Genomic DNA, 23,591 nt, shown 5'->3' on the forward strand with positions numbered 1-23,591 from the left:
GATTTGTCATCTCAGACAAGGGTATAGAAACTAATCCAAGCAAAATTGAGACAATAAGGAAGTACCCACTTCCAAAAACACTCAAAGATTTAAGATCGTTTATTGGCCTCGCCAGCTATTATAGGAGGTTTATAAAAGACTTCGCTAAGCTGGCAAAGCCCCTTACCTCTCTTTTAAGAGGGGAAGTTGGACGAGTGTCCAAAAATCAATCAGCTAAAAAGCTCATTAATCTCAACGAAGAAGCGATCGAAGCATTCAATAAAATAAAAAATTCCCTAGTTTCGAATGAGGTAATACTTCATTACCCGGACTTCAGCAAAGAATTTCATCTGACAACAGATGCATCCAACTTTGCTATTGGGGCTGTCCTATCCCAGAACAAGCGACCCATTTGTTTCCTCTCTAGAACTCTCTCTAAAACAGAGGAGAACTACGCCACCAATGAAAGGGAAATGTTGGCAATAATTTGGGCCTTAAAAGCCCTCAAGAATTACCTCTACGGTAAAGCGAGTGTAAAAATATACACCGACCATCAACCCTTAACCCACTCTCTTAGCAGTTGGAACGGCAACGCTAGGATAAAGAGGTGGAAAGCTTACCTAGAAGAGTTCGATTACGAACTCCTCTATAAGCCAGGTAGGGATAACATTGTAGCCGATGCGCTATCACGTATCCCTGTGATCAATAATATTGGATCAGTAGCCTCCACCCAGCACAGTGCAGACAGTTCAAGCCACAACTTAATTCCGAGCATAGAAGCTCCAATTAACGTATTCAAAAACCAGATATTTCTCAGTAGATCCAACGAAACAAATTACGAATTCCATATCCCATTCCCAACATTCCACAGGCATACGATTACTCGACCAAATTTCTCAGAACACGACCTTACGCAAATACTGAAAGCTCATCTAAACCCATCCGTAATCAACGGAATAATAACCTCAGAAGAAATAATGAAACAAATTCAGCAGATATATCCCCAACATTTTAGTAACTTCAAGATTAAATTCACACAGTCTCAAGTAAAAGATTTAACAAATGAAACAGAACAAGATGAGAAGATATTGGTTACACACAACAGAGCCCACCCAAAAATGAAGCAACGAATAACAGAATTAGTCAAACAGTGTCAGGTTTGTAAAGAAGAAAAATACGATAGGCATCCCACTAACCCAAAACTCAAAGAAACACCAATCCCCGAATACCCAGGACATACAATCCACATCGACATATACACGACAGAAAAAAACTTAGTACTAACGGCAGTAGACAAATTTTCGAAATTAGCTCAGGGACGAATAATCAAATCTAGGGCAATAGAAGACATTAAAAAACCACTTCATGAAATCCTTTTTTATTTTGGCGTACCTAAAGCCGTTGTAATAGATAACGAAAAATCCCTTAATTCAGCCTCAATCACTTTTATGATGCAGGACCAATTAAATATAGAAGTTTATAAAACACTACCCTACAAAAGCGCAGTGAATGGTCAGGTAGAGAGATTTCATTCAACACTATCAGATATTATGAGATGCAACAAAAGAAAACAGGAACACAGAACATTCGAAGAATTACTTAACAAATCAATATACGACTACAACTACACTATACACTCGACAACTAACAAGAGACCATTAGACATATTCTTCGGCAGAAACGTGACTACAGACCCAGACCAATACGAAAAAGCTAGAAAGGAGAACATTGACAGACTCAAACAGAAACAATCGACCGACATGCAGAATCATAACAAATAAAAACGTAACGACATACGAACTTATATACCAGGTCAAGAAATATTCGTCAAAGTCAATACCAGATTAGGTACCAAACTGTCACCCAGATACAAAAAGGAAATAGTTAAAGAAAATAGAAACACAACCGTACTAACAACAACTGACAAAATAATACATAAAAGCAATATAAAAAATACATAAAAATTACAGATTCCTACTTGGCGAAAATTAAATAGAGATAGTAAACGATAATTTTAATAAAAAGTAACATGCCACCTTTAAATATTGAAGAAATGCTAGAATTCGCAGATGTATCCATTTTGCATAATAGAACCACTCTGTTTTATATTGTAAAAATTCCAAATTTAGAAGAAATAGAATGCAAAAATACTTTAATAAAGCCAGTAGTGAAAAACAACAATATAATAAATTTAGAATTTAACGAACTGTTTCATTGTAATAAAACAATCTATGGCATAAACAACAATTGTAAAAGATACAATAATATTAAAATTTGTAACAAATCAAAAATTGTAAACTTGAACACTAATAATTGTATACCTAAGTTAGTTAGTGAAGAGCAAGCGCTCTGTGGCTTTAGCAATGCAGATCATATCCCGGAGATCGAGGAAATCGACGATGGACTTATACTAGCGAACGACTTCAATGGCACTATCAGATGGCAAGAAGAGAAGAAACGCGTGAGGGGCACCTACATTCATCAACAAAACAAGAGTTCAGCAACCTAGAGGTCACCGTCATGACCCCAGGAAATCCCACAATACAATAACCCCAATAGAAAACGAAAGAATTAAGATTCTTTCTCTGGAAGCATTAAAAGAATTGCACATCAACAACATAAAAAACATGCAAAAACTTGAGATGCACTCTATAGCAAATAGAGTCGGTTTCATAACTCTGTTCACAGTTGCCATCCTTCTTACCTGTGTATTACACGTAATGAAGAAAAATAAGAAAAATATAATACTGCAACTGAACAAAGAACAAGAGAGACCCAAAAAAGAACCAGCACATATCCAAATACAAAATACAGATGCCAATAACCTCAGGTTCAACAACATACCTTTCTTCTGATGATCGCTTGAGGACAAGCTTAAATCAAAGGGGGAAGAGTTAACAACAAATAAATTCATACAGTCCCAATAAGAAGCATCCTCATAAGAAGTGCAGCAAAATGCTGACTTGGTGTCTGTGCCATTTCCTCCACGCGCCGACTGGCAACCGCCGAAAATTCCAAGAAGAATTGCCCAACGGGCCAACAACATCAGCAGCGACGCCGCTGCCAACGCCGCTACCGCTAAGCCACTAAGGTTACTAGGGCTAGAATTGATTTAAGTTTATTTAGTTGCAAATTACCATCAAATAAAGGAAGTCTTGCTTCCCTAAAAATTATATTTTTTTCATCGTTTAATAAACTTTGGAATTAACTTGTACATGTACACACACATTCATGCGCGTCTGCTTTGAATTCTATCAAAAGCATTGCAATTGCGATTTTATTGTTTTCTGGGCTGCTATTTTAATTGGTTTTTTCGCATTAAAGCTCAATTATTGGTGTGGCCCTTGAGTAGAGGCAGCGGTTAGTGGTGCGGCTAATTGCGAGTTCGAACCCTGCCAAGGGAACAATTTTTATTTTAAATTTTCTTTATTACTACTAAATCAAACGAGCGCGTAGTGCGAGCTGCATTTGGTGTTGGAAAAAGAGGGTTCAGGGTATCCCCTAGTCGGGAGCTTTTGCGTTATGCGCTATTTGTGTGTCTTTTGTTTGAGTCGCCAGGTTTTTAATGATTTAGAAGCTTGTTTTGGAACTGTAAAGATGTTTTCCGTTGTTAAACAACAAATTAGGACCCACTGCGCCCGATACAACAATCGGCTAGCCACACACGCCAATAGGCTCGCCGGCATCCTCAAATGTGCACTTCCTATCAGGAGACTAAGAAATGGAACATTTGCCCAGATACATTCATTTTTTCTTTAAGTTCGTATTTTCCATTGCCTAAAGTTCCAAATAAGTATTTGTATGTTTTTCCTACGAAATTAAGTAATCTTTTACTTCATTTTACTATTCGGATACCTTTTATTTCTATTTGCAACTTTTCTGTTACATATTGAATATGTATTCTGTTTTTATATTTGTTTGTCTGTAACATAAGTTTGTCATATGTGTCTTCTGTCTTTGATAAATTTACTGTGAGACAATGGTGCTCGTAATTATCTGGTATGTCTATCATGCCTATTTTAAAAAGTAAGTATCCATTATTTGATTTAATAGTTATAGGTCCTGTTTTGGGATGTCGTCCTCCTGTAAATATTTGCTCTTATTCAATTTCTTTTGTTTTTGATAATTCGTTTACCTTGCTTAATTTTTCGACCTTTGTTAGTCTCCTCAAAATGATCTTCGTCAATTTGTTCTATTTTCCCAGTGGGCTTGTAAGGGTTATGTAATTTACCGTAAATTATGGGTGCTTTCCTAAACTTTGTATTAACTTCGAAATCATTTCGGTTTTCATTAAGATTATTTATTCTGGTCTCTTTTTTATTTTGGGTATTATAATTAGGTGTACCTGCGTAAATGAAAATGTCAGCTGGAGTTCTGCCAGTAGAGTTATGTTTTATGATTATACGTTTATAAAATTAATTCAATTTTCATAAGTCTATTTTCTTCGTCATCGTCAGTATTTATAATACGTATTTTTTCATTAATTGTCTTATTTACATCCGCTACACCATTTATACTTGTTATTATTTGAATTTCACCTTTTTCCTTATTCAACCATTCTCATAAAAGCACTGTACCTATCTGTCTTCATAGTTATAGATTTTCCCATGCTGTTAAATATTTGGATGAGTCCTCTTTTAACTTCCATCCAATCCTTGCCGTTAAGTTCAATTACATTTGAAAATTTTGAATATAAATCAATACATGTTAAATAGCTGTGGTTTTTTATTGAATAAATGTCTACTACGTAAGTTTTTCTACTTCTGGTGTAATTTTAAATTTACATGAAGTGTTCCTGTGATCAATCTTAGCTAGATTACAAACTTCACATTCGTTAATTATGTTTTGGATAAATTAATTCTGACCATCTTTTCGATGCCTGGATGTAAAAGATTCTTGTGGTTGCTAACTATTATTTCTTTGAATTCTGCATAGCTCCTAATGTCTTTTAGTTTAATATTTGTTCGTAATATTCGAGTTGTTTTGGGGTTTATTATTTCTCTAAAGGCATCTGCTACGTGGTTTAATTTTCCTTCTAAGTATTTGATTGAGAAATTATATTCACTGAGTTTTATACGCCAACGTTGTAATTTCATGTTGGGTTACTTAATGTTTTTTAGCCAAACGAGTGGCTTGTGATCGCTTAAAATGTCAAGTGGTATGCCATATAAATATGGGCGAAAATATTTTACTGCCCACACTATTGCTAAAAGCTCTTTTTCTATTATACTGTAATTTTGTTCGTGATCGTTAAACGTTCTACTTGAAAAACTAATTGGCTTGTTATCTTGTGACAACACAGCGCCTATTGCAAAAATACTTGCGTCGGTTGTTACCTGAAACTTTTAATTAAAGTCTGGACGTATTAAGATTGGGTCGTTTATAATTAATTTATTATATTCAACATTTTAATGTCCATTTTTTCCGCTTTCTTTAGGTAAAGAGTCATGGGTTTTGCAATTTTTGGAAAATCTGGAATGAACTGTCGATAATAACCACATAAACCTAGAAATGATTTAATTTTCTTTGATGTTTTTGACAAAGGAAATTTTTATTATACCCTTGCAGAGGGTATTATAATTTTGTCGTGAAATGTGTAACGCATAGAAGGAGATATCTCCGACCCCATAAAGTATATATATTCTTGATCAGTATCAACAGCCGAGTTGATATAGCCATGTCCGTCTGTCCGTCTGTCTGTTTCTATTCGAACTAGTCTCTCAGTTTTAAAGCTACCTTTATGAAACTTTGCAGAATTCCCTCTTTCTGTTGCACGCAGCTCATATGTCAAAACCAGCTGGATCGGACCACTATATCATATAGTGCCATAGGAACGATCGGTCGAAAAGTAGGTTCTTGTATGAAACATTTTTGTTTATAAAGTTATCTTGACTAATCTTGGTATTTATTAGTTTTACTACGCTCCCCATATATATGCAAAATCCTATTAAGATCGGACAACTATATCATATAGCTGCCATAGGAAAGATCGGTCGAAAATTAAGTTTTTGTATGGAAAATTTTTTTCAAGATATCTTGACCAAACTCGGTATTTATTAGTTTTACTACGCTCCCCATATATATGCAAAATCCTATTAAGATCGGACAACTATATCATACAGCTGCCATAGGAAAGATCGGTCGAAAATTAAGTTTTTGTAAGGAAAATTTTTATGTTTTTCAAGATATCTTGACCAAACTCGGTATTTATTAGTTTTACTACTCTCCCCATATATATGCAAAATCCTATTAAGATCGGACAATTATATCATATAGCTGCCATAGGAACGATCGGTCGAAAATTAAGTTGTTGTATGGAAACCTGTTTTGTTTTTCAAGATATCTTATCATACTCGGCATTTATTAGTTTTACTATGCACTTATGCCTTACTCCACTTATGCAAAATCTTATTCACACCAGGCTACTATATCATATAGCTGCCATAGGAACGATCGGTCGAAAATTAAGTTGTTGTATGGAAACCGGTTTTGTTTTTCAAGATATCTTAACCATACTCGGCATTAACTATTTTCCCTGTGCTCCTAGATACGGGCAAAGCACTATGAGCATTTTTAAAAGGTTGGGTCTGCAAGGGTATTAAATCTTCGGTGTGCCGAAGATAGCACTTCTTTCTCGTATTGCTTTTACTTTCAGTTTGTTTGGCTGTATGCCATCTAGACTTATAATGTGACCTAAAAATTCTGTTTCCTTTTTAAAAATTCGCACTTATCTAATTGAAGTTTCAAATTTGCCTGTCCTAATTTTTGAAAAACTTTATTTATTGAATTGAAATGTTCATCAAGAGATGTGGAGAAGACAATAACGTCGTCCAAATAAACAAGACAATGCTTGTTAATTAAATCACGAAGAACATGATTCATGCACCTTTGGAATGTTGGTAGTGCATTTTGTGTATGCTGTTTTATTAACTGATTTCTTGTCCATCTCAATCTGATGGAAACCTTTTGCTAAATCTATTGTTGTAATGTATGAGCATCTTCCTAATTTTCCCAAAATCTCTTCCATGTTTAGAATGGGAAATTTATCATTGATTGTAATGCCGTTCAATCCTCTGTAATCGACCATTAATATAAATTTTGCCTTTCCTGAGGCGTCTGCCTCTTTCTGTCCGTACTATCCATGAGGGACTACAATAAGGCGGCTGGCTATGCCGAATAATACCTTGGAATAACATATCTTTAATTTGCTTTTCGACTTCTTGTTCGAAAGCGAAAGGGTAACCGTATGATTTCTTGAAAATTGGATTTTCATTATGTGTATTAATTTCGTGCTTAACAATGCTCGTCACCTTCTCGATATTGGATGTCACTGAAATTTTTCAGTAATTTTAATAGTTTTGTTTTTATATCCTGAACCCATTGAAAATGGGTAAAAAGGGTATAATGTATTTGTGCAAATGTATGTAACAGGCAGAAGGAAGCATCTCCGACCCCATAAAGTATATATATTCTTGATCAGCATCAACAGCCGAGTCGATTTAGCCATGTCCGTTCGTCCGTCCGTCCGTATGTCCGTATGTATGAACGCAAGGATCTCAGAACCTATAAGAGATAGAGACTTGAAATTTTAGCTGTAGCTCCATGCGCAGTAGGAGTTTGTTTCCGATAATCGATAACTTGCCCCGTTTCCAAGTAATCGATAAAAATCGATATCGAAATCTTTCATATCTTTCATTTTGTACCTATGGCCACCTCCCCGCTACCACCGCATAGCCATAAATCAAGTTATTAATTCAACTTGAATTGCCGATCAATTTAAGCCACAAGTTATAAGCAATTGACTTTTTGAGAATACATAAATATTCTATGGCATAATAAGATGGACTGTCGAAAATTTCATTAAGATCGGTTAAGAAACAGAAGTTATGTGCGCACGTGTTAGCAGCAGCAAGCGCAAATTCCAAGAATTTCTGTGTGCATGTTCACACACACATTCATGCACGTCTGCTTTGAATTCTATCAACAGCATTGCAATTGCGATTGTATTGTTTTCTGGGCAGCTATTTTAATTGGTTTTCTTCTCAGTGCGTCCCAATTGTTGGTGTGGCTCTTGAGTAGAGGCGGCGGCAAGTGGTGCAGTATGTAGCGAGTTCGAGCCCTATGGTGGTAACTTTTTTTTTTTTTGGCTGGTGTGGCTGCTGAGTATAGGAGGCATCAAAGCAACTTTGTTTTTTTTAATTTATCTTTATTGTTACTAAAGCAATCGAGCGCGTAGCGCGATCTGCATTTAGTGTTGGAGTAAGAGGGTTCAGGGTATCCCCTAGTCGGGAGCTCCCGACTAGAACCTCTTACTTGTTTATTATTGTTGTTATAATAGTTTCCCTCATAATAGCCCTCCATTTGTGTTACTTGTTTTAATTTTGCAATAGTGGATATGTCGTATTTTGCGAGTGACATAAAGAGTCTATATGGTAGTTTTTTATGTATTAAGTTTTTTACAGTGTTATTCATAGCGTTTGTATGCAATCTGGAATTATCTAAATTACCTTCTAATTCTAACTTGTCAGTTGTAATTATTATCTTAGCATCTACTTCACTACAAAATTTACGTAAATTACCTTGATAATTGGTATTATATAGTCTTCGCAGTAGTTCTTCCACGGGTGTTTGCGTCTTGTATTCGGAGATAGACTCAGGCTTCCCTGAGTTGGGACCAGTTGTTGATTTGCAGCATTCTAGGTACTTTCTGGGCATCTCCGGATATCTGGAGATCAATCACCCCAAATATGCTGCATTGTTGTCGTTCATTATGAGTAAAGTACAGTTGAAGCAGGTAATCCATCCTTTTGATAAATGGACCAAGGGTTATAGGATCTCCCTCAAAGGCTGACACGTTCCGTATTTGTTGAAGTAATTGGTTTAAATTTTGGTTGATTAATTTATTCATTGCTGCAAGTTCAGTAACATGAGAGCCTTCTGATTGCTCCATTTTTTTAATACTTTTAGGTATTTAGTTTATGTGTCACGAAATTCACTTTGTGTTGCAACGACCGAATTGGATTTATACGTTGCTTGAATTGTTTTGACACGTCAAGTTCTTTTGCCGATAGCGAATTTTGGAGTTGAAATATATTCGATTTTGTTGTAATACTGTGCACAATTACCAGTTGTATGGATAAGCCTCTCTTTAATTGATCGTATCACTCACGAACTTTAATTTATTTCGTTTCACAAAATATTGCGCTATCCTACCGGCTTTATTTTACGAGAGTGAATTTGTATCAGTTTATTATGTTAAATATCTAGATTAAGACTGGCGAACAAAAATTGGCTTACGCTATATTTAAAGCTAAATAATAATTGGAGTACGTGACTTTTTGCAAAGGGACAGTAGCTGCCTCTTGATTATGCTAGCGCCTTTCTGTTGGTCAGTTTTTGTTTATAAATGATTGTTGACAATATGTGAGCTTGGCTGCAGAAGGCATTCTGTTCTCATGATTTTTTGCTGCTGTTAGCATTATTCGAATTCGGCTGCAGAAGGCACACTATTGTTATGATTATGCAATTTGTAAACACACAGTGGGTTATACCATGCAATGCAGCTTATGAATAACAGTGTTTCAAAATTCTGTTGTTGTGAATATTTCACTATATATATCAACTATCTTTCATTTTATAGCTATCGCCACCTCCCCGCTACCACCTAAAAGCTATAAATCATGTTAGTAAACCAACTTGTATTGCCTACCTAATTAAGCCACAATTTAAATGCAATTGTCATTTTAAGAATACACGAATATTTAATAGTACAATAAGATCTACTACTGAAAATTTCATCAAGATCGGTTAATAAACACGAGTTGCGAGTACGAACCCTGCCAAGGGAACTTTTTTTTTTTAATTTAATGAGAGCTGCATTTGGTGTTTGAATAAGAGGGTTCAGGGTATCCCCGAGTCGGGAGCTCCCGACTAGAACCTCTTACTTGCTTTCTTTTAAAATAGTTGTTATGTCAAACCAATTAATTTCAATTGATTTTAGCAAATAATAAACTGTGTTCCAGCGAGTGGGGTAAAAGCTTTTTATGGAGAATCCTAAAGATGAATTCATTCCAGACTTTTTAAAATATTTTGTCAGCTTGCTTCAAGTCGTGATGATAATCCCCATCTCAGGAACAGCATCGATAGCTTTTTCAAGACCATTGTTCAGTGGATGGTTGACGCAATAAATTTTCTCGGAATCGAGAAGGCTTTAATCATATTAGACCCACGATCGGTTACAATTATGGGATTATCCACTTCAAGGTCACATCCGAAGCCTTTCAATATCTCCTCTATTTTTGCACGAATATTTGAACCTTGATATAGGAAATAAAATTTACATCAATTTGTCCACTTGTAGATTAAATTCACACACCTGTGCACGACATTTCTTTCATTGTCTTCATGGCCATTAAACGCTTAAGAAGAACTCCCTTCTTTATGTAGTGCAGGACAGGACAAATACGATGATTTCAAACAATTATCAGTCCATATGTCACTGGTGATGGCATATCCAAAGGCTTTATATTTTTCTATTTCGATTTTTATTGGGCAAAAGTGTGACTCATAAATCATTGTTATATTTCGAGATATTGTTGTTGGATGTGGTAACAATTTATTAACGTCTACATTAGAACCAAACGTTGCTCCAACCTTAATTAAAAATGATGCAAACTTCTTAAGGTCGGAGTCGTCTATAATTTTTAATGGACGACAGTTCTGAACAACCCATCCGGTAACAACAGCTACTCCCTCCTGTTTCCTTGCTGAATTTACATCAATAGGTGAAGCTTTGCAAAATTTACTGCCATTTACTAAATAACATTTATGCTTGACCAGGTTACATGTGCTTCCTGTAAACTTAAAAACAGAAAAACACATCTTACAGGCAACAAGTTCAGCCAATTCCTCTCCATTTTCGTTTTTTTATTTCTGAGAAAAATTGCCACACTTCGCATCGGCCTTTCTTCTCAGTAAGGGTATACATTCCAATATGGAGCTTCTCCTTTATATCCTCTCCGATTTTCTCCTTTGCACCCATTGCGCTTTTTGAAACCTATATACATACATTGTATGTCAAGCAAATTAAATGAAATCTGAAAAAAAACACACAAGAAACACTTACTGACATTTCACAAATACACAGTTATTAATCTAAGCTCGAACAAAACAAACAAAACAAGCTATCAAACAACATACATTTATTATATGTATATGTATTTAAAAACAAACGACCATTTCTCCGTCCATTTCTTTTGACTGCTTGCGTCTGTTGTATTGAACGAAATGAAGGCACACAAAAACTCGAGTAATTCGAGTTTCTTCGGCTGTGCCAAATTTTTCATTCCGCTTTACGCTTTATTTATTCTCACTCATTTCGCTGATTGCTGTCTGGTATAAGACACAACACGCACTCACATTGCCACTCATGCGTTTCATTGTATGTCTCGCACTCACTCAATTCAATTCAATTCGAGTCCATTCAATTTAACGTATGTTGTGAGTGAAGCCATGCAGCTCTCTAGTTCGAACTCGTAACTGACCGCGTAAATTTCCGCCGCGTCTTCTCAACAGACACCCCAATAATTAAATCTTAATGAGAAGCAAGTAGGAGGTTCTAGTCGGGAGCTCCCGACTAGGAGATACCCTGAACCCTCTTATTCCAACACCAAATGCAGCTCGCGCTACGCTCTCGTTTGCTTTAGTAGTAATGAAGATAAATTAATACAAACAAACAAAATGCCCTTGGCAGGGTTCGAACTCGCAACTGACCACATTACTGGATGCTGCCTCTACTCAACAGCCACACCAGCCAAAAAAAAAATTGTTTCCTCGGTAGGGTTCGAACCCGATACAAACTGCACTACATGCCGCCGCCTCTACCTAACAGCCACTCCAATAATTGAGTCTTAATGAGAAAAAAACGAATTTAAATAGCAGCCCAGAAAACAATACAATCGCAATTGCAATGCTTTTGATAGAACTCAAAGATGACGCGCATGAATGTGTGTGTGTACAAGTATACATAAATTCTTGTAATTTGCGCTAGCTGCTGCTAACACGTGCGCACATAACTTGTGTGTTTCTTAACCGATCTTAATGAAATTTTCGACAGTACATCTTATTGTGCCATCCAATATTTGTGTATTCTCAAAAAGTCAATTGCATTTAAAGTGCGGCTTAAGCTGGTAAGCGATACAAGTTGGATTATTAACTTGATTTAGAGCTTTGCGGTGATAGCGGGGAGTTGGCGATAGGTATAAAATGAAAGAAACTTGATATATTTATATATTTTTTTAGAAGCTACTTGTCAAATTTGGTGACTAGCACTTATTATTTACCAAAATTGCTCAAAAGACAGGAGTACGATATCGATTTTTATCGATTGCTTGGAAACGAGGCAAGTTATCGAATATCGGAAACAAAACGATCTGCGCGGGCACTAGGAGGACCTACAGCTAAAATTTCAAGTCTCTCGCTCTTATAGGTTCTGAGATCCTTGCGTTCATACATACGGACGGACGGACAGACAGACGGACATGGCTAGATCGACTCGGCTGTTGATGCTGATCAAGAATATATTCACTTTTTGGGGTCGGAGAAGCTTCCTTCATGCATGCTTCTTATAAATGAGCCAAATCTTATCATGATCGCATTTCGATATTTAAAAGGTCTATGGGGAGAGTCGCTAGAAAAATGTTGTATGCCAAAATAGTCTGTTTTCCTATATATTTTCAAGAAAGTCAGCACTCTCTATTCTCACCTTACTGCAAGGCCGTGAGAAAAATGGTAACAAGGGTATAAAACATTCGGCATGCCGAAGGTAACATATTAATATTTAGGGAATCCTTTAGTCGGGCACAACCGAATAGAGAATGCAACTTGTTAAGAGATGATCATAACATGTTTGTCTTCCTTTCGATTATGACAATAATAATTTAAAGCACCATGTGCAGGTAAGTTAAAGGTTATTGCACCGGGAAAAACCTAGTACCGCATTCTTTTCCTCTAAGTCATTTGGTTCCGAGCAAAGGATAAACGAGAATCCTTACGTAGGATTTTTAGCAGTGATTTTTCTTTAATTTTAATCTTTTTAGTTTGTAAGGTCTAGGTAAAATTCGTCAATCAACGACAATATTGGATTTTAATTCCAAATTGGAACGATTCTCGGAATTTGGGAATTTGCAGCTTCAACTATTCGGAGTTCATTATTAGGCACAAGTGAGCTTCTTGGTGTGCCCTTCATATTGTTTTTATTTTTATACCTTGTTTGTGCAAATGTATGTAACAGGCACTTGCAATTGACTTTTTGATAATACACGAATATTCTATAGTACAATAAGATGTAGAAAATGTAATCAAGATCGGTTAAGAAACACAGAAGTTATTAAATAAAGCATGTTATTGCTGGACTCGAGTTTGGGGCAGCAAGCGCAAATTCCAAGAATTTCTGTATACATGTACACACACACATTCATACGCGTCTTCTTTGAATTCTATCAACAGCATTGCAATTGCGATTGTATTGTTTTCTGTGCTGCTATTTTAATTCATTTTTTTCTCATTAAGACTGAATTCTTTATGTGGCTGTTGAGTATAGACGGCGGCAAGTAATGAGGTCTGTCACGAGTTCAAAACCTATCGAGGAACAAGTTTATTTTTTTTAAATGTATTTCTATTACTGCTGAAGTAAACGAGCGCGTAGCACGAGCTGAATTTGATGTTGGAATAAAAGGGTTCAGGGTATCCCCTAGTCGGGCGCTCCCGACTAGAGCCTCTTAATTGTTTTACCCTGAACCCATTGAAAATAGGCAAAAATGGTATAATTTTTTGTGCAAATGTATGTAACAGGCAGAAGGAAGCATCTCCGACCCCATAATTAATATTTATATTTGTGATCAGCATCAATAGCCGAATCGATCTAGCCATGTTCGGCCGTCCGTCCGTCCATCTGTCCATCCGTCCGTATGTATGAACGCAAGGATCTCAAAACCTATAAGAGCTAGAGACTTGAAAATTTAACTGTAGGTCCTCCTCCGCAGCAAGAGTTTGTTTCCGATAATCGATAACTTACTCCGTTTCCAAGTAATCGATGAAAAGCGATATCGAAATCTTGTTTTTTGAGCAAATTGGGTAAATAATAAGAGCTAGAGTCACTAAAATTGATATATTGCTTCTAGAATAGTATATATACATATATATATCAAGTATTTTCATTTTATTGATACCGCCATCTCCCCGTTACCACCACAAAGCTATACATCAAGTTAATAAACCAACTTGTATTGCCCACCAATTTAAGCCACAATTTAAATGCAATTGACTTTTTGAAAAAACACAAATATTCTATGGCACAATAAGATGTACTGTCAAAAATTTCATTAAGGTCGTTTAAGAAACACAAAAGTTATGTGTATTGGCTGCCCACGTGTCAGCGACAGCTCGTGCAAATTCAAAAAAATTCTGAATACATGTACACATTCATGCGCGTCTTCTTTGAATTCTATCAACAGCATTGCAATTGAGCTTGTATTGTTTTCTGTGCTGCTATTTTAATCCTTTTTTTTCTTACTGAGACTCAATTCTTGCTGTGGCTGTTGAGTAGGGGTGGTGGCGAGAAGTGTGGTCTGTCGCGAGTTCGAGTCCAGTTAAGGAATACATTTGAGCTACCCACCAACTTAAACTACATTTTAAAATCAACTGTCTTTTTATTAATATACGAATATTCTGTAGCAAAATAAGCTCTACTGAAAATTTCATCAAGATCGGTTAAAAAACAGAATTAAAACGTGTTTTGGATGGCCTCGTGTTTGCGTCAGCTAGGGAAAATTGCAATAATTTCTATATACATGTACACACATACATTATGTTCTTATACAAACAATTTTTTCGGTTTATCAAGATATCTTGACCAAACTCGGCATTGATTAGTTTTACTATGCTCCTCGTATATATGCAAAATCCTAACAACATCGGACCACTACATCATATAGCTGCCATCGGAAAATCGGTAGAAAATAAAGTTGTTGTATGGAAAACTTGTTTGTTTCCTTAGATATCTCAACCAAGCACGCCATTTATATGTCTCACTATGCTTCCTACTAGCTGCAATAGGAACGCTCTGTCGAAAAGTAGGATCTTATATGAACAAATTTTTTGTTTATCACGATATCTTGACCAAACTCGGAATTTATTAGTTTTACTATGCTCTCCATATATATGCAAAATCCTAAAAACATTGGACCACTATGTCATATAGCTACCATAGGAGCAATAGGTCAAAAATCAAGTTGTTTTATGGAAAACTTTTTTGTTTCTCAAGATATCTTGACCAAACTCGCCATTTAAAAGTTTCAACCGCTTTCCTATATATATGCAAAATCTTATTTATCTTATTTCCATAGGAACGATCGGTATAAAATTAAGTTGTATGAAAAACTTTTTCAAGATATCTTAACCATACTCGGCATTTACTATTTTCCCTGTGCTTCTTAGATACAGGCACTATGAAAAGGTTGGGTCTGCAAGGGTATGAAAACTTCGGCGTACCGAAGATAACCTTTCTCATTTTTTATATATATTTAAAGTATTTTAAAATTAAAAACATCAGCTTCAGCACGTGGCATTTTATTCAGAATTCAGAAATCACATATGTATGTCCTAATCAAGTGCATATAAATCTGTATCTCATTCGCAATATGGCTAAAGAGAAATTGAAAAATAAATGAAACTTTTAAAACAATTAGTTATTGAGGTTATTTAAAATGTCTTTGTTAGAGAAGATCAAAGCTGTCGAGAATGGGATCAAACGACTAAGGAAAAAATTAAATGATGCTTTTAAAAAAGGTTGTCCCTATTCATGCATGCTGTGTTATTAAATTGCTGGCTTTTTAAATAATAATGGTCGTATCGTCGTCTGATAGTTTGGGTATCCGCCCTGTTTGTTTCTCGCAATTTTCCATATTTTTAGAATCGGTGTATAATTCTCTGAATATGTGTATAATTTAGCCCCTCGTACTTATGTACATGCTTTTATACTGTTTGTATGTATATGCTTTTATATTGCCTCTTTCTTTAAAAAAAATCCCTCCCGCTTGGCATTTAAAAAAAAACTTTTCAAAATATTTTTAGTAAAGACCGAGAATAACCACATTTTATAGAAAGTTTTAAACGCTTGTCGAATAGTTTCGTTACGCTTGGAACTATCAACAAAGTTTGATAATATTTTAGCTGACAAGTACACATTTTTATACACGTTACATAAATTTGACTTACCTGATACCAGAAAGCAAATTAATAATGTTAAATAGCCAAACGCTTGTTACAAACATTAGAATAAATAAAAGGCCACAACTTATAAAAATTCCGGTTAGTAAAACTGTACGTCGTCCAATAGCGTCGCTGACATATCCCCATATATAGGTTGAGAGAAAAACCCCTATAAATAGAAATATACCGTATATAAAATCTTACAACTGTGCAAAGCTTAACATCCGATAGTTGTATTAGCCAAATTTCAAAATAACTATAAATATACTATCTTATACGATCCGGTTCTATAGAGTTAGGTAAATCTATTTACAATTAACCAAATCTATATTTTATTTTATAAAGGCGCAAGTAATGGTCGATAAAATTTTGCAGCAATTGCTTGTGTATTTGTATACTTTACAAGCACATACATTCGAAATTTCGTGTTATTTGCTAATCAAACGGGGACTTGAAAATTCATTCAAAACAGCTACTAGAAACTTGATTTTTAAACTTTTTGAAGCTGCTTTCCAACGCAAATTAGCTCACGACTTACCAGCTACACATGCCGCCATCATGACGCCCTTTTCGGCTTCTGTTGTTTTGAACTCGCAGTGGGATGCGAGAACAATAATACTCATTGATTGTTGAGCAGCCACAGAAGTAATTGTTAAAAGGCCACTCATTAGAAGTAGTACCCACTGGGTCTTACCGTAACCTATATCAATAGATAGGAGTTGTTTAAATACCCTTTTTCGCTATACAAGAAATATCTGGTTGGCTTACCTATTTTCTCTAAAACTTCATCATATTCCAAGGAATTCGGAGCAATGGTATGACCATTAGAGTACTGCATATTTACGTTCCAAGTGCGAACATTCAACTGATAAGTATACAAAAACAGCCACACCTTATAAGTGTTTCATACTAGTGCATCACATTCAAGATTTAAAAAGTCCACTCAAGCCACAGCTGTGAGATTCAATATAAAATCACTCGCTTGAGTAAACCAAAACTCGTTTTGAGATTAAAACGTATGTGGCTTGGACATAATAATGTCGTTTTAAAGAGAGATACATTAATTGTAAGTGTTTTATTATTCAAAAATTTTAAATTCCCTTGTTGAGAAACATTGAACACGATGTACGCAGCAATATAGAAATACGATTGAATAAAATTCAAAATAATCCAAATTAGCTCAAAGAGGCATCGTAAAGGTGGAATATTCGTGATCTGTGTATACTTTACAAGAATACAAGATAAGGAAGATATGCTCAAATTGATACATGTTAAATAAATAAATTGGAGGTAATATTCACATGTTGAGTAATAAGACCAAGAGACGAAAATTAACTCTGAGTTTTTGTTACCGTTTTATCTTTAATACATTAGCTTGGTTCGCAAACGCAAAATCAAGTAAATTTACAATGGAAAGAAACAACAAATCAATTGCAAAACAAAACAAGTAAGAGGTTCTAGTCGGGAGCCCCCGACTAGGAAATACCCTGAACCCTTTTCTTCCAACACCAAATGCAGTTTGGGCTACGCGTTCGTTTGCTTTAGAAGTAATAAATAAAAATTAAAATAAAAAAAAAATTGTTCACCTGACATGGGTCGAACTCGCAACTAACCGCACCCCTTGCCGCCGCCACTACTCTCCAACCACACCAACTGAGTCCTAATGAGAAAAAAACAAATTAAAATAGCAGCACAGCAAGCAATACAATCGCAATTGCAATGATGTTCATAGAATTCAAAGAAGACGCGTATGAATGTGTGTGTGTACATGTATACAGAAATTCTTGGAATTTGCGCTTGCTGCCCCAAACTCGAGTCCAGCAATAACATGCTTTATTTAATAACTTCTGTGTTTCTTAACCGATCTTGATTAAATTTTCTACATCTTATTGTACTATAGAATATTCGTGCATTATCAAAAAGTCAATTGCATTTAAATTGTGGCTTATATTGGTGGGCATCATACATTGGTGTTTTAACTTGATTTATAGCTATAAGCACTAACCATACAATGCATAGACTTGTCAAATGTCAAAATAATCGGATACCGATAAATCGTCAACGACTGAGCCCCATGGGTGACCGCGACCATTTTAGTGTGCCCAGACAAAGTAAGACTGCTGAGAGTGGCAGCCGAACGCCGGCCTCGAAAGCCGAGCGTTCAGTATGAAGCCGCATCTCGCTCAGCGCATACCGTCGCTGCGGCTGATGCCTTTTCATAATATATGTATGTAAGTTTTTAATTCCTTACATCCCAAAAACATACATGTGTGTATGCATGTGCAGAGTGTGCCTCGCTCTCACTTATTGATTTGCGCACTTGTGTGCATCTCCTTTTCCCTGCATAGCTTCTCAAAAACCCCGAGATCTACAAACATACAAATGTTTGTGTTGTGTGGATGTGCGCACAAGTAGATCGCAGCGTTTGTCGCGAGCCAGAGATTTTTTCTTCAATTGTGTGCCCTTTGTGCCTGTGGCACACACATTCAAATGCTCTATCATGTATTTCTTCGTTTAGTCTGGCAAAATGAGAAGAATCGGATTTTTTTATATTTAATAAAAAACTTAAATGACCAAAATGATATATTTATACATTATATTTTAATTATTTTGTTTACTGTGGGGACCAATTTTGCTTAAAATTAAAAAAAAACTAAGTCGTATTTCTGCAAGGGTAATTCTTCGTCGGCTTGTCGAATAATTTAAGAAAAGACCAAACATTGAAAATATTCAATTTTTTCGTCTTGCTACTTGTGCACACGCACACTCTTTCGAGTAAGCAGTTGGGTGACATTATTAAAGGGTTTGGCCTGTTCATGTGCAAAACGCCTATTTTCCATGCATGGTGTAAGGGTAAGGGTACCTGAACGTTGGCATGTGTGCATAATAACTTTTTGGGCCTGCCAAGCACACACACTAACACACTTTTCTATATGGATGGAAGCATTTATGCGTTTGTGTGCGTGTTGGTTGCCTGCCTGCCTGCCCGATGCAAATTTGACCAAATTTGAAGTTTTTGGCATTTCTAAATTTCGAGCTCTACACACAGACACACACACACAAAAATGTGTGCGAATGAGCCGATCAAGGGTTTGTCGTGAGACAGAGATATTTTCATCAATGGGTGCGTAAATTTGGGCGACGGTGGGCTTGCGGCCGCGTAAGGCACAAATGTGTGAACAAATGGATGCAGACGCATGCTGCACATTCTTATCGTTAATTGCCTGCCATAAAACCATTAAACCCAAAATGTTTACATGTCGAAAAAATACATTAAAAGATCACTTGCATTTTTTCCATATCAAAGTGCAAACGAGCGGCAAGTGTGGTTCTCCTGTTTTCGTTGCCTGTTCACACATTTGTGCCTCACGCGGCCGCAAGCCCACCGTCGCCCAAATTTACGCACCCATTGATGAAAAAATCTCTGGCTCGCGACAAACGCCGCGATCTACTTGTGCGCACATCCACACAACACAAACATATGTATGTATGTTTGTAGATCTCGGGGTTTTTGAGAAGCTATGCAGGGAGAAGGAGATGCACACAAGTGCGCAAAGCAATAAGTGTGAGCGAGGGGCACTCTGCACACGCATATACACATATGTATGTATTTGGGCTGAAAAGATACATATATTACAAAACAGCATCAGCCGCAGCAACGTTGTGCGCTGAGCGGGATGCGGCTTCATACTGAACGTTCGGCTGTCGAGGCCGGCGTTCGGCTGCCACTCTCAGCAGTCTTACTTTGTCTGGGCACACTAAAATGGTCGCGGTCACCCATGGGGCTCAGTCGTTGACCATTTATCGGTATCCGATTATTTTGACATTTGACAAGTCTATGCATTGTATGGTTAGTGGCAGTACGCGTTTGTTTCTGATAATCGATAACTTAACCCGTTTCCAAAAAATGAAGATTAAATACCCTTGCAGACCGAACCTTTTCATAATGCTCATAATGCTTTGCTCGTTTCTAAGAAGCACAGTTAATGCCGAGTATGGTTAAGATATCTTGAAAAACAAAACGTTTTTCATACAAGAACCTCATGTTCGACTGATCGTTTCTATTTGGTCAAAATACCTTGAAAAACATAAAAGTTTTCCATACAACAACTTAATTTTCGACCGATCGTTCCTATGGCAGCTATATGATATACATGGTTGCCCGATATTAATACGATTAGGTATTTATATGGGGAGCATAGTATAATCACTAACTATACAATGCATTGTATAGTTAGTGCTGTAGGTCCTCCTACTGCCCGCGCAGATCGAGGTTTTTTCCGATACTCAATAACTTGCCCCGTTTCCAAGTAATCGATAAAAAGCGATTTCTGTTACTGTTTACTGTTTTTTAAGCAATTTTGATAGATAATAAGAGCTAGGGTCAGCAAACTTGACATGTAGCTTCTAGAATAGTATATGTACATATATCAAGTATCTTTCATTTGATAGCTGTCGCCACATCCCCGCTACCACCAAAAAGCTATAAATCATGTTAGTAAACCAACTTGTTTTGTCTATCTAATTAAGCCACAATTTAAATGCAATGGTCATTTTGAGCATACACGAATATTTTATAGTACAATAAGATCTACTACTCAAAATTTCATCAAGATCGGTTAAGAAACACGAAAGAAAATGTGTTTTGTCCTGCAAACACGTGCAGCAGCAAGAGCAAATTCCAAGAATTTCTGTATACATGTACACACACACATTCATGCGCGTCTGCTTTGAATTCTATCAACATCATTGCAATTGCAATTGTATTGTTTTCTGTGCTGCTATTTTAATTCGTTTTTTTTTATCATTAAGACTTAATTGTTGGTGTGGCTATTGAGTAGAGGCAGCGGAAAGTAGCGCGGTCAGTTACGAGCTCGAACCCTACCGAGAACTATATTTTTTTTTTGGCTGGTGTGGCTGTTGCGTAGAGGCGGCAGCAAGTAATGCGGTCAGTTGCGAGTTCAAACACTGCCACGGGAACATTTTTTTTTTTAATGTATCTTTATTTCTACCAAATCAAACGAGCGCGTAGCACTAGCTGCATTTGGATTTGTAATAAGAGGATTCAGGGTATCCCCTAGTCGGGAGCTCCCGACTAGAACCTCTTACTTGTTTTATTTAAAATTATAGTATTTATTATATTTCAGCCAAAATGGTTCATTATCGATTAAAATACAGAAAAAAAGTGAAGGCAGACGTGTTTTGTATTTAACTGTAATATCAATAATTAATAATTTAAAGTTTATGTATTTTTCAAATGAAGTTTTTTACACTTCTTCTAAATACATATAAGATACTAGCGGGTATAACCCGGCCTTGCCCATGGCACGTATATATGTATATAAAATCAATGTTTTCAAAAAGCTTTGAAAATTATTTTGAAACTGGTCGGACGGGAATCAAACAACTTTTATGCAAATCGGACAAAACTTAAAATTCACCAAAAAAATCTTTGAAATGCATTTCCCACCGAAGGAGTTTAGATTTTGCGAAAAATGTGAAACACGTTTCAACTGATTTTTCTTATAGATCTTTGGAAATAAATTTGAACACAAAACGTCATCTACCAAACCTTGAATTGGAACAAAGATCTTTGAAAATAAGTTTGGGGCCGATCGGATCGTACACAAAAAGTTACATACAAACGTTTTTCGCGATTTTTCCACACTTGCTGGTGGAATTTCCCGAAACCACGTCTTAACGTACACCTACATCACATAAGGTACCTGCAGTGAAAATTTCAGCTTCCTAGCTCTTACGGTTTCAGTCAGGACAAACAGTTTTATATACAGAGATGTATATTAAATAAATATAATATTTAATTCAATTTTAAGTTAAAGACATTTACACAGTACCTTAATTTAAATAAAAATAATTAATTTAAACATTTTTCATATTTAATAAAAAAAGCAATATGAGTCATATTTAAATTTAAGTGTATTCTACCTGTTTACTACATGTATGATCATACATACATATGTACATGAACAATTAACACAAATACCAACATGTATGTACTATCACTAACCAAATAACATATAGACTGGTTAAACCGTATATTTGGTGGTGACAATAGTTTTTTTTTGCGGCTGGTCCAAACTCGCCTTCGTTTTTGTTCGGGTTCGAGACATGCCCGTATGCTCTCACAGCAAGAGAGTAAGAATACTTATGGCCTGTGTCGTGGAACAGCAACGCTGTCTTTTTACTCGCTCACTCTACAGGAAACTGCTTTGGCTTACTCTCATCCATATGATTTGTGCGATAGAACGGCATCGCTGATTTTTATCTCGCTCCCACTACAGGAAACTGCTTTGACTTACTTTGCTCTTTCAATTTGTCTATGTACCGCTTAAATGCTTGTGTGTGTATGTGCCCGCACAAGCAAAAATGTCCACAAATTCAATTTTTCTCAAAAGTTGGTGTCATTTCTTCCCTTTTGAGGGGACGAGTAACATGAAATAATGAAAGGGTTTGCCAAGTCGATGCGAAATTCTTTCATTTTAGCTCGTTCTTGTTCGAAAGGGTACCTAAGTGTTGGCATGTGTGCATTTAAAAGTTTTTGGACTTGCTATTCACGCATACTTGCATATTTTGTATATGAATAGAAGCATTTGTGCCTGTTGGTCGCTGCCTGCCGTCCGATGCAAATTTGACAATATTTTTGGATTTCTGAATTTCGAGCTCTACACACACACACAGAGACACAAATATGCGTGAATGCGCCGATCATGGGCGCAAAAATAAAAAATATCATTATTGGCACGCGTCTGACGCCGGCCTTTGACCCCTTATTACCTGCAGCAGCCCGTTGGGCCGAAAGGGTAAACTTTTGGCAAGCACCTGCACTTGCATATGTACATACATACATACATCTTCAAAAGCCAAAGCCATTGAGTAATAAAGTAAAGTAAAGTTTGAGTAATCAAACCTATGTTTGATGTGTGAATTATGCATGCATAACTACATCAAAATATGTATATGTATATGTGTTGTTATTCACTGCCTTGGCTTTGGCTCATTGAGTAATAAAGAGACAGAGCTGAAGGCTCACTCCGAGCTTTTTTTACCGATTTAAAAATCCCGAGAGGTAGATCGGGTTGGTCCGCAAACGCAAAATCCAACTCAAAAATAAAGCTCATTTACTATAGGAAGCAACAACAAATCACTCGCAAAACAACAACAGTGCGCACGAAACCCCATTTGTTTTTTTCGTCGTCCGTCTTGATCTTCAAAAGTTTCTGCGCGATGATGAAGACATAGAAAACTCAGTGCAAAGAAAAGGGACAAATAATGCCACTGTGTTTGTTGCTGGTTTCTCTGTCGTTCCAACAAGGCGGCGCGTA

General features: G+C 36.3%; 1 protein-coding gene across 3 annotated transcripts; it reads right to left on the minus strand.

Moving 5' to 3' along the window:
- Positions 1-10,005: 10,005 nt before the first annotated feature.
- On the minus strand, positions 10,006-17,129 carry LOC135430926 (synaptic vesicle 2-related protein-like). 3 transcript variants are annotated; one of them, XR_010436695.1, is made up of 5 exons: positions 17,017-17,129; positions 16,787-16,948; positions 16,255-16,417; positions 10,355-11,075; positions 10,006-10,295 (listed from the first exon to the last, which is right to left on the minus strand). XR_010436695.1 is itself a non-coding variant. In XM_064685765.1 (4 exons), the coding sequence occupies exons 1-4, from the start codon at positions 17,084-17,086 to the stop codon at positions 15,618-15,620; spliced, it is 459 nt and encodes a 152-aa protein (XP_064541835.1). In that variant the 5' UTR covers positions 17,087-17,128; the 3' UTR covers positions 15,586-15,617. The 3 variants fall into 3 exon arrangements, 2 of the variants coding, with proteins under 2 accessions (XP_064541835.1, XP_064541836.1); XM_064685765.1 differs by lacking the exons at positions 10,006-10,295; positions 10,355-11,075 and adding an exon at positions 15,586-15,681 and having other exon boundaries at positions 17,017-17,128; XM_064685766.1 differs by lacking the exons at positions 10,006-10,295; positions 10,355-11,075; positions 16,255-16,417 and adding an exon at positions 15,586-15,681 and having other exon boundaries at positions 17,017-17,128.
- Between the last annotated feature and the right edge of the window lie 6,462 nt (positions 17,130-23,591).

Source organism: Drosophila montana, unplaced genomic scaffold, assembly GCF_035044405.1.
Source record: "Drosophila montana isolate Dmon_TW-CO22-7 unplaced genomic scaffold, ASM3504440v1 contig_3102_1, whole genome shotgun sequence".
Taxonomy (NCBI): Eukaryota; Metazoa; Arthropoda; class Insecta; order Diptera; family Drosophilidae; genus Drosophila; species Drosophila montana.

What these genes read in the sequence shown, in the direction of transcription:
- LOC135430926 (XM_064685765.1), bottom strand. Translation starts at nt 17,086, where the DNA reads ATGCAGTACTCTAATGGTCATACCATTGCTCCGAATTCCTTGGAATAT. An exon ending in TGAAGTTTTAGAGAAAATAG is followed by an intron (nt 16,949 to 17,016) that starts GTAAGCCAACCA and finishes CTATTGATATAG; the next exon opens with GTTACGGTAAGACCCAGTGG. An exon ending in GATGGCGGCATGTGTAGCTG is followed by an intron (nt 16,418 to 16,786) that starts GTAAGTCGTGAG and finishes TTCTATTTATAG; the next exon opens with GGGTTTTTCTCTCAACCTAT.